General features: G+C 39.2%; 1 protein-coding gene across 1 annotated transcript in view; it reads right to left on the bottom strand.

The window, feature by feature from the left end:
• The window catches only part of MCC (MCC regulator of WNT signaling pathway), a 183,603-nt gene that overhangs the window by 38,736 nt on the left and 132,395 nt on the right, over positions 1 to 12,472 (bottom strand). Inside the window, 2 exon segments of the mRNA XM_058043810.1 lie at positions 5,512 to 5,718; positions 10,337 to 10,500. Coding sequence (XP_057899793.1) covers positions 5,512 to 5,718; positions 10,337 to 10,500 — 371 coding nt within the window.

Here is a 12,472-nt window from a genome sequence, read left to right as displayed (position 1 = left end):
TTCACAAGAACCACATATTTTAGGAGAGCCCTCTGCTAAAATCTTTGCAATGGCAAAGACAAGTATAGAAACAAACCCAAAAAAGTTAACATTTTAAGACAGGGAAAGTGTGGATATCTGAGTTTGGGAAGAGGGATAACCAGGAAGGATTTAAAGAAAAATTTCTTGAGTCCTTGCATCACACTAGTTTAAAAACAGAAATATGCAGAAGGGTATAAAAATTGCCATAAACTCCTGAAGCACTACAATGAGGTGGAAACTATCTGGCAAGCAGATCTTACTATGTGGTCAGAAAAAAAAAGGAGTTGAGAATGAAGGGAAAAAGGAGAAATCCAGGGAAATGTCTGTTAAATCCAGAAAAAAATATAGGGAAAGATCTTCCAAATGACTGAAGGAAGTCCAAGAAATTACAGAAATAAAGAAGTGCTGTAACCCTGGAAAGAGCGGGTGCATTAGGTGAGACACAAGGCATCAGAACCATTAGGTTTCAGAGCAATGGACAGCCTAGATACAAAAGAAAGGTCATGTGCAAACAGATGTTCTCAAGTTATTAATATGAACAAAAGTAACTCGAAATGTCACTTATTAATATTTGATGTTATGCAATTGAACCAACTGTTGAACTGCATTTTTAATTTTTTTCCTTTGAATGCTGAGAATTGGAATAGGAAATACTGAAAAATTAAAGGTAATTTCTGATCACCTAAAGAACGAAATAAAAAGAAACCAGGAGTAGAAGACAAAAGGGGCTGACACACTATAGCAATGTTCAATTTATGAGACTTGATAAGCTATTAACAGGCATCACAGACATGTTTGTTCAAATGCATCATGGGCTACAGAAAAATATTTCATTGGAATATTCTCATTATTTGTAACCATGACTCTGAGAAGCACGTTTTTAGTCTTTTTATTTTGCACATGCATAGTGACAACTACATGATTCATTAACATATCCCAAATAAAACACTACAGCTACGAACTGCCTGTTTCTGTCACTGATTTCCACATTCAAAGGACACCTGCTGCTTTTGTTTCTAAACCAGTTTCAAATGAGAGACATGCCTGTGATTCTTTTCCCTCTACCCTACTTGTGACCTGTTTCATCATACAGTACCTTTGAACCCTTCAAGTAACAGCTCCTTCCCCTCTCAGCATTTTAACGCTGCTTCATTTCCTTTCCCCTGTTATAACAGAGGAGGAAGACGAAGTACAACAAACCACAGGGAGTGAACTTCTCTCACTTTCTAATTTATTCATGCATACTGCAGATCTGTGGAGGAGAAGATGCCAAATCAAACACCAGTGTAACAATTTGAGCTGCTCTGAGGGTCTTTCCCAGCCAAAAAAATGCCTTGCCTTTCATTTAGTCGTAGTGTTGATCATTTTCAGCCAGATAATTTTCTGCCTTTCCTATATCATGAGCACCAGAGCAAACAAAGTTTGCTGAGCTCCTATGTATTGTCTTGTGGGATCAACTGAGTATGGTAAAGAAATCTTTCCTGGTTTCTATAAGGTCAATTAAACACTGAGTATTTGCTTGTAAGTTTGGAATCAGAAATAAAACTCTACTTTGTTGACACCCAAGAGGAGATACTACTGCATAAGCAAATACCACGCAAGTGAAGGATACAGAGAATGGTAATAGCTTTGGGCTGCTACCTCAGGTTTCTGGTGCTCACCAACAGACAAAGGAGACAGAATAGCTCCAGGGTCACTTTAAGCTGTGCAAGCAGATAATAATCTCTAAGGGCCCATAATGTATCAGCGTTCTCCTGCAATCTGGTACAATACCTTCTGATCCCAACAGGAATGACTGCAAAACAGAGTCCAGCAGATCCTGCCAGCTTTGTGTTATCTGAGAACAACATGGGCCCAAGAACACCTGCAATGCCAAGGATCTGAGTCCTGCTGTGGCAGGTTTCAACTGAGTCCTGCTGGGTAGGTTTCAACTGTTCACAAGAACCACATATTTTAGGAGAGCCCTCTGCTAAAATCAAAGTTCTCTGGAGTGGGGAATGTGGGCAGCTGATGGCATCACACATAAAATGCTAATTTTCTACTACTCCACAGACTATGTTTTCATTAGGGTCTTAGCTGAAGACAGCTAATGAAGTGGTTTTGTTCTGGTCAGTTTCGTGATTTCAGCTGAGTTTGGAGAAGGTACAGAAAAACCTTCACAACCAGAAGCATGGGATTAACTGAACAAGCTGACATATGGCTCATGCAGAACAGATTTAACAGACTTCCAGAGCTGGAACTGCCTTTTCATTTCAGACTTAGTTCTTCAGAAAACCCTCAGGGAAGCCTGAATGCTGCCCACACCCACTGCCTTTTATGCCAAACAACTCCTTAAGACTGTGCTGAGGTACCACTTATCTGACAACTTTTATGGGCAGTAATTAAAATCCACAATTTTTACTTTACTGTCAGGATGGAGTTTATATGCTGCTTCACTGCTGCTCATCTGAATCCCCTGCTGAACACAAGGGCTTTTGTGTAAGAACAGAAATATTGCTTTTTCTTCTACTACTTAAGCCTGTTACTCTGTGTAGCAGTTGTAAATAGTGCTGACCTGATTACAGCCTTATTCTCATGTAATAATAATCATCCCACAGACTGGTACAGAAGTTCCCCACCATCTTATCTGTATTACTGGATTCAGGATTATGGTCAGCTATGTTTAAGCAGTTTCTAGGGCACTGACCAGCCTGGATCTAAATAGATTTTATTTTTAATGCAACAAAATAATGCAGAGGTAAAATAAACCTCTGCATTATGAAATTAGCTGTTACACTGCAGACAACCTACAGAAGTAAGCATTTACCTCACTTGCTAATGACTTGTGAGAAACAAACTCCGAATGTATGTTGTTTCTTAGCTACTGTTCCAGAGAGCAGCTCAATCTGTTAACTGAGCACAGTAAATTAAATTAAATTTCCAACAAGCCTGAGAAAAATGTATTGAAAGCACTCTGCTTGATTGCATGCATTGGTTTGAAGGAACAGACCTATTGATCTGGTCAACTTCAAGCTTGTTCACTTCACCCAATTTAATTTGAGAAGGGCAATAACTAAATTTTACTTGGATCTCCTTTCCCACTCTCCAGGGAAATAATTTGAAATGACTTTTGAGTTCAGGTGGCACATAGAAAATATTTCATAGGTCAAAGAAAACATTTTTTTGTTGCCACTATGGACATGAAGCTACATTAAAAATGCAAATATGGTCTCCAGTGCAACAATTACATGGTATGCAGACAGGGTCATATGTCACAAATTAACTTCTCTGGTGGGGGTAATAAATCAGTTGTTCTGCATTATAAGGATTATATTAATTACCAGATTTCAGTAAAGTCCTCTGTAGTTACAAACAACTGAAACAAGCTGATGACCTTAATTCTGCTTCCATCAGAGATACTTCCAGAATAGAGAACTGGAACTGCTGGCAGCCAGACAAAACATAGCAGAATTGTGAAAAGATGCTAAGGCTGGCTCTAGAATTAACGCAGCTGTGTTAGCTTGGCTTTTTCTGCTTTCCTTTGGATACAATCCTGATGTAATGATTCTGGTTTTAACAGGTATCCTTGCATAGCTATGCATTTAATTATACAAAGATAACTTTAATATTTTGAACTTCCATTTAGAAAGTAGCACTCCTTACTGTTTCTTCAGAACCACAATCTTCCTGTGTCTTGGACACCACACAGTCCAGCTTCTGGCCTCATACAGCCACAAGTGTTTTGTGTTATTCTGTTCTTGCTCCAGTTTTGTCCCTGAGTTTAGAGAGCTGTTGCTCCCATTTTTATTTTCTTTCTCTAGCATTTGTAAAGAGAAAACAAATTAAGAATTTGTTTTACCATGCTGAACAGGACAAGTCCCTACTCTACAGACAACAATCATTTCTTTGACCATTGTCTACATAATTTTTTGCCAATTTAAACTGCACTTTTAAGAGATAAAAATGACATATAACATTCCAGATCAGATCTCACCACTTTTTATACAGTTTTTCCAAGCCCTAGTGAAAATAACTTCTCTGGTACCTCATAGGACTCAATTTGCTACTATGGCTCAGCCATGCTGATCCCTAAGAGTACAACACCAATTCCTTCCCCTTTTCTGTTTCTCAACTGAGGAGCTCCTAGATGTCAGCATTAATTCTTGTTACCATTCTTTTAAGCCCTTTAACTTGCATGCTGTACTTCTCAAAACAGGAATCTCTTTGTGTACTCAAGGCCACCTATCTTTCTCGTGTTTGATATCTCAGTATTGATCTGTGTCACCTGGAGTGTCAATAATTGCATTTGTGTAAGCAAATTTCTCAAGCACACACTTCAACTCTCTGCCTGCTTGTGCTGATGTCCACCTCCTCAGTTTGGCAAGAACCCAGCCAGTCCATAAATGTGACTTCTGTAGCTCAAGGGGTAGTATTGCCTCCAGTAAAAAAAAATTGTCATTATCAGTTCAAAAATTTCAGGACTGAAAACAACCCATAGTATATAATAAGATAAAAATTTACAATGGAAAAGTTGAAGTGATCTTGCTTTATAGGATTCGAGATTACTATTCTTGCCTCATCACACCTGACTTTTTAGCGTTAGGAGAGGACAGGGAGTTTTGAAAAGGTAATTTGAGTCTTCATACCTCAAGATTGCAAATCTCACACGATGTAGCTCATGCTATAATGGCACAGTCACTGCAGAGCAATGTTAGTTTAGAACAGCAAAAAAAGCTAATCTGGTGGCAACGGGTAAAGAGTAATACTTGCAATAGTTTACCATGATATGGTGGTCTGAATTGTCACTTAGACTGAACACAAACTTGAAACTGCCTGTTTTAAAAATAAAAAAACTTCTATCTAAACAAAACTCTGCAAATTTACCAGGTACAAAGTTAACAAATTTTAAAAGTAACTGAGATTGAGGTCACATTCTCTTGGATCTTTCATATTTTTTGTGAAGAATCTTTCCCCCCCACCTTTTTTTTCTCACTTTGGACACCACACAAAGCACAAAGCCTTTATCTGACCTTAAACCATCATAAAATGTAGACAGGGAAGCAGGACATGGCTGGAACTACTCATTGTTCAGTATGAGAATTACTGCCCACTGACAGGAGTCCTGCTCTTTTTGTTTCTCCTAATCACAAATTGAATTTCCATCAAAAACAAAGAAATATTTGTTGTTTACAGGAAAAAATAGCCTCATAGGAAAATTCACTAGATGAACATCTGCTTTCTCTATATCAGAGTTACATATGCTTCCTTTAAGATGATTATCAGTTTTTCTGATTTCTGAAATCAGGCTGTTTTTGCACGCTGGCTGTTTTTCACAAACTCTTTTTCAATTATGTTCAGTTCTGTCCTAGTTTCGTCATTTGTACAGCCAAGCTTTGAAAGCAAAAAGCCCTACAATGAGCACAGGAAGTGAGATTAAAGATAGGCCTGTTCTGGTGACAAAACCACACAGGCTGGAGGAAGAAGAAAGCGTCATCTGTACAGCAGCCTTACCCTTCTACGCAGCCTGTCTCTCTCCTCACGGACAGCGTTCATGGTGGCCTTGGTCCTGTTGAGCTCCTCCTCTTTGCTGCACAACATGGCTGTGAGGCTCTCATTCTCTTCCCGCAGGCCAGCCAGCTCCTTCTCCCACCGAGACCTCTCCTCAGAAAGGTTTGGATAAAGATCACGTCCCAGCACTCCCTCAATCTCCTCCACAGTCTGCAAAAACACAGTCATTAACAAACAGAAACGGCCAAAGACAACTGAACAGGATTAATGGACAGATTGAGTGTTAACAGGCAACTCTACACACTCATACATACACCCCCAGCCTCTCAACACCAATAGTCTGCTTCTTTTGTTTGCGAAGTAAAATCAAACCAAATTATTACTTATTTTCTTTGACAGTTTGACCATTTCATTAAAACATTTCATACTGACAAACACCAAAGCAGACAAATACATGCAAATAAAACATGTCACCTGTGAATGACAGCAATCCTGGTAGTTTAATCTCAGAATATTTTAGAATAAATCAATAACTCCTTGTCATGAGTGAGTGCTGTACTTATTGTTTCCCTGCTGAGTAACAGGCAGAAATGAGTAGTCAGTGAATGTGCATGGCATGGGGGCTTATTTATTGCTAGACTAATGCCACAAAAGGGCAATAAAAAGACTGGGAGAGGATTAAAAGAGGGTTCTTAGTTCACATGTCCCTGAGTATGTTCTTTCCTTGAGGTGACAACGAAATGAAAGGAAGAACTCTGGCCTTGACTAGTCTTACAGAGGATGTTACAGCCTTTTTAGTATCTAAAAAAAGCTGGGTTTCTGTGGGACACAATGGTATCCAGCACTTCCTGTCCCACCTCTGTGCTCAGAGCTGTGTAGACACTGCTCAGTTCAAGGGACATTTCACGAAATTCCAGGGGGCAAAACTGAACTACGAGCACCCACCAAAAGCAAGGGAACACTGCCATGACTGAACTGACTGTCAGACTGGCCACTAACATGCTGAAACACAGCATAACAGTGTGCGCTGTGCCTGAGCTCCATGTCTAACTATGGAAGATATCTGCAACCAGCAAAACCACTCCAAATGTTGTCCATAAGCTTTTAATCTCCCTGAAAACAGTGTACATTGAAATGATGGGAAGAAACGTGGAAAATAAAAGAATATATGACATCACTGGTAATGCAGAAAGTTTCATTTAACTGGCTAATCCAAAACCAAGTTATAGCTAAAGCCTATACTTTTACATCTAATATGGAAGATAACTGATGCACCAAGGTTAACAATATTCTATTTAGTTGCTTAATTCAAAAGAACATTTATATCCTGATCTGTCCCTTCCAATTCAGCATATTCTAGGAATCTATGATTCTATATATTACTGAATATTTACTGCTTTGTTTACTTCTTTAAATTGGGAGGGACCAAAAGAGCCAACTAGACTACAACTGAAAATAATAAGCCTAGACTACAACTGAAAATAATAAGCCTAGCTGGAGACACTTTTTTCTCCCTGCAATAAATCTTACTAGTGTTTTCAGCATTGTCTGACTTTGAGGTATCAATGAAATTTTATTATTTCTTCAGTTTATCCTTTTGAATTGTATTTCATGTCTCTCTTACATAAAAGTGCAATACATTTTAGAGCCACAATTATGAAACTCTATTGACAGAGTATCAGAGTATCTACACTGTAATTCTGCTTACAGGAAATTGAAATTATTTTTCTGAAAAAGCAAAGGCTTGCAACATCCCTGTGAGGTGAAAGAAGCTGCAAGTCTCCCTTGTATTAGCTTCACTTGGACCCATAGGTCTCAAATTATAACCAGGTAAATTATTTCAACACAGCATGAGGATGAGTTCAAGATCTGAATAAGCACAGGGTGGTTAATCTCACAATGTAAAGAGAAGCTCTGTAATGGCAGGAGTATCCTCTTTTGATGATGCCAGCTTTATTTAAACAGTGCCTCTTTGTTGCTGTTTTGTCCTCTCCCTTCTTACCCCTCACCACCCTCGCAGTTCCCCTGCTGTTTTTTCACCTCTCTAATGTGTAGTTCTGCTGCTGACTCCTTCTTCCCTATTCCCCATGCTCCAGTGTTGCTATTTTCCCAACCCCTCCCCTTCCTAGACCACTTCATCTCTCTGGTGTCCAATATGCTACCAACTGTCCTCCATGGAAAATAAAACATAAACACTCCATACAGATATAGCTATGTAAGATAATGCTGATTAGTTTTCTTCAAAGCAGCATTACAGAGCAGTTTTATCTGGTGTGTTGCTGCACAGCAGACAATTCAGGTATAATTTCACGGAGTATGAGATTGAATTACAATGTCATGTTCTGAGCACAGGGCAGCAGGATGTCATATCATGGTAATTCCAGTCTTGTTGCTGCCACTGCCATCAGTGCTCTCTGCCTTATTTTCTTTACAAGAAGTGTTGTGTTACAGATGAGATATCAGATTAAATCAGCAAGTATCAGGTTTAAAAGACATTAAAGCAGTACTTCTTCCCATGGTGTAACTCAATGGCAGAATTTATTCCTAACAGAATTTATGGAGGCCAAGAATTTAGACAGGTCCAAAAACACAGTAGATAGAAAGAAAGAAGAAAATTTCATCCATTACAATTAAACACAAAGACATCATCTTTGGTTCAAGTTCCTACTGACCCACTTTGCTGGAAACATCTCTAAAGGAAGGAAAACAACATACTATGCATGCAATTTTTAATGTCTTTCCATTAGCATCTGCCACTAGGTAATCCATATGGACTTTTGGTCCAACACAGTACAGCTGTTCTCACATTCTAAATGTTTCATCCTTGGAAATATTTACAGCTTTTTCAATCAGCAAAATTTTAGCGGTTAGGTATCTGTTACTGATGTGAACTCCAGAATAAACAAAACATTAACCAGACTATTCTGTGGAAATTTTCTTAAATTCTTTTCTTAAAGTATGCTTTTGTAACTGATAAGTGAGTAAGACAATCTGATAAATTTAATTTCAAGGTCTTGTTTCTTTCTGTGGGGCAGAAACAATTGAGACAGCTAGGGTGACATAGTTTGCATAAAAGAAGCAAAAAGTAATTCAGCAGCAACTGCAATAAAAGGAACCCAGTGAAATTTAACCACCAAAGCTAAAGGATTTAAAACATTTAAATGCATTAGTCTGTTGGTGAAGAAAAAAGCCAATAGCCAAGGCAAGAGGTAGTCAGAACACTTCAGGTTTCCATTCACAATTCCACTCACTTAAAAATTCCCTCAATTTTTTTCTCTGAGGAAACAGGAAAGCAGAAATGACCTGCAGCCAGGGGTGCAATGGTGGAGAGGGGCTTTTATGTGTGGGTTTTGCTTTGTTAAACACATCTCACTTCAGATACCTCTGTGGGCCTCACACAGGCTGATCTCTACCTATTTCCCATAATCCACAGTCTCTCTTTTGGTAAATAGTGACCTCTGAAAACAGTTCATCCCAAAACTCCAAAAAGTACTTGGCAACATTCAAAGTACTGATCCTAATCCTCTGAGACACTCAAATAAACTGCTTTAATACTGATCCCAAGAGACCAGAAGTCTAACATACACACATTCTTCAAAATATTACTCAACATTAATTGCTTTATATTTTGTTATATTCTTCAGGCACCACCAGGGAGAGAAGGAACTTTTCCCAGCAGTACTACAAAGGTTGTCAAAGCCATCTAGAATGGTCAGAGACTTCTTCACTGCAAGACCAAACTGTCAGTACAATTTTTCTTGTATAAATGAGTCACTGACACCTTTCCACCTGACACAAAAAGCTTGTTCATGTCTTCCCCTGTGTATAGGAAGATTCTCTGTGGCTCTCTTGCTTTCAGGTTCTGAACTGCAGTGCCTTTTGTTACATGTGCCAGCAAACATCCATGTCCTTGTTTGGTTACATTCACAACATACAGCTATCACTTGACTTATTTGTTCCTGAGACTGATTTATCTCATTTGAACTAATGCACAACCAATGTCCAGTGTTAAATTACCTTTTGCTGCACTCTGGGGAATGGTGTTCCCCAATTTAGTGTTCCCACTGAAACAACTCCAAACTACAGCCCTGTTCACCCATTTCCCAGACTCCAGTGGAGGGATAGAAAGGGACATCAGAGGCACAAAAGGCAAAGATCAAGGGTTGAGATAAGAACTATTTACTGGAAACAGCAATGAGGTAAGAAAATTAACAGTAAGAGCAAATATACTGATAAAGGACTGTACAAGAAATGGGCAGTTTGCACATGAGCTCTCACCCTCAAGAATACATGACCAGGAAGAGACCCCTTTCCCCCTTTTCCTGGAAAATGAAGGATATAGGATAACATGGCCATGCCCCCTCCTGGCTACTGCAAAAATTAGCCCAATACTGGCTGGAATCAGCACAGCTTTATATTTTAAGGCAGCCAACCACAACTTAACCAACCACAAACATACACAGTGTATTTTCAGTCACTGGTCAATGATTACCTGTAAGACCTTGGGCAGGTGACAGCTTGTTTGCTGAATAAGCAAAATTGCTTAAGAAAGTAAATTAACTGTTGAGTATCCTCATGTCTCTTATCTTTGAAATGAGCATAGGACAAATACATTTCTGATTTGAGGTCCAAAGTAGCTCCTCCTGGACCTTGGGAGGTGTAGAACAGGTGTGTTACTACTTACAAACTCACACTGTGAACTCGAGTTGACTCCTGTGAAGTACTTTTAACATCTTTGGAAGCAAAGTGTGATTATGATTATTACAAAAGTGATCAGGTGTCTCAGGCAATGAACATGCTGCATTTTAGAGCCTAATGTTACCATTACCTTAATAGCTAAATCACAATGTTCACTGGCAGTAGTGAGTTGTTCAATGTGCCTGTCCACTTCTGCCACCGATAAACTGCAGCTGCTTTTCTTCCTCCCACAGACAACATTTTCCAGACCTGTCAGCACTCTCTGCAGTTCTGAATTCAAGTCACTACAGTTATCTAAAAGAAAGCAAGACAAAACAAAACAAATATCACAACAATTAGTGACTCAGTGAAAAAACAAACTCTTAATCAGGAAGTGTCTGCTGCAGAACAGCCAGGACTGATACTGTTCAGAGAATGTCCTTGCACTCTGCCACTTTTTCCTTGACAACTGATAGGCTTAAATACCATAATCACATCAACTGAAATCATGAGCTACCTCTCATGTGACAAACAACACGTGACTGCTTCACCCCACGGATTATCTGAAGTGTCCATTCTTTCTTCAGAACTCCCTCTTTTCTGAAGAACATTTCAAGATATTACATGCTTAGATTCTGTGACATTTTTTTTCAGTTGTTCTTTTGGCCATTCAAGGTCTATTATCCTGATTTTACTGAAGTCATATGTTCATCTCTGTAAACACAAGATTCTTCTGTCTGGTACATTCAGGGATGTTATGACTTGATGTTTTTCAGAGGAATTTTTGTGGTTGTACTTAGGTATTGCCTGATTTTAAAAAATCCCGGCGTTTACAGAAATGATCCCTACCAACCACCTTAGAGCCTATGTTTTATTTTAACAGCTACGCCTTCAAATAAAACAGCTGAATATTCATGGATCATAACACCACAGTTTATGTTTCATACTACAACCATATTACCACCTTATACAACAATGCTATTGTAAAGTATCACAGAGAATTACTTCCTTTCCCGTCTTCAGGCAAATCTCTTCTAGTGCCCACTGCTGTAGAATCCTCCACTTATGTGAAAACAAGTGGGTCTTTGTACTTTGCTAGCTCACTCCATAAATTATTTTTATTTCTCTTAGGTTCACCTCTGGTGATGGACAGTGGCAGATCCTAAGGTAGACCTATGGCAGAATTCACCCTTGTGCTGTCTCCTGGATGTACCAGTCAGTATTTCTGGCTGGCTAGATCAGAGTCTGCAGTAGCTACCCACAGCACAGCACAAAAAGGGGGGCACTATGAGGCAGCAGCACACCTGCAGTTCCCCCATCCCACTAAAAACAGTAGCAGGCATTCTTGGTGGAGGCTGTGATTCCTGTACTGCTGCTGCAAGCGCTTCACATGGTTAGACCTTTGTGGTAGTCTCATAGCTGTGGATCTTGCAGGGCACTAAAGCAGTGTGGCATTGAACTGGGTCCGACTTTTAACAGACATGAGTCACCAGATTATTGCAGACTGTCTTGAAACCTCCCTGTGCAAGGGAGGATTGAGAGCTGCTGGATGTAGGAATAGGAGGAACAGAAAGTAAACAACTGCAAACTCATTATCATTAACCTAACTCCACAGCCTAACACTCATAAATACAAACCTACTCCTGACCAAAAAGAAGAGTTTAGAATGATGTTATAGCACTGCATGAAAAATTTGAAAGGGCAACATATACAAGTTTTTTCTGGGAAGTCATTCACTAATTCCTAATTAGCAATCACCCATGTGTTATAGTAATACCAAAAAAGTCCTTCATAATACCATCACTCACTCACAAGCAGGATATAGCAAGCAGGATGCTTACTTGTAAAAACCTTGTGTTTTGTTTGCTTGAATTTGCTTTTTTCCATAACATCTTCTGTAATAAACATCTTGTACATTTAAACAACCGTCACAAGACCTTGTCTGCTGGGATTTGTTCTGATGGTGACACTTCCCCCATAAAATAAGTATTTTACAGTGTGAGAACCCCATTTCTGACAGAAAACCAGCACAGCCAAATCACAAGCTCTGCAAGACATACTGGAGAGCATTCACAGTTCTACCTCTAGGTGTTTTATTGCCTGTAGAACAGAGCAGCAGATCCACATGCACCAGAGTGTCATGAGGTACTACTGGTTTTACTAAGTCACTGATTAGGGCAGTCGCTCTATCAGGGCAGTAAGCAAGTCATGCACATGGGTTATTAGAGCATGATTATTTATCCTTATATACGTATATCTAGAAGGATTTAAAATCAAACATATTCCT

The sequence above is a fragment of the Melospiza georgiana genome, chromosome Z (assembly GCF_028018845.1).
Source record: "Melospiza georgiana isolate bMelGeo1 chromosome Z, bMelGeo1.pri, whole genome shotgun sequence".
Lineage (NCBI taxonomy): Eukaryota > Metazoa > Chordata > Aves > Passeriformes > Passerellidae > Melospiza > Melospiza georgiana.
Note: the sequence above shows the minus strand (reverse complement) of the source record. Positions and strands in the feature narration are given on the sequence as shown.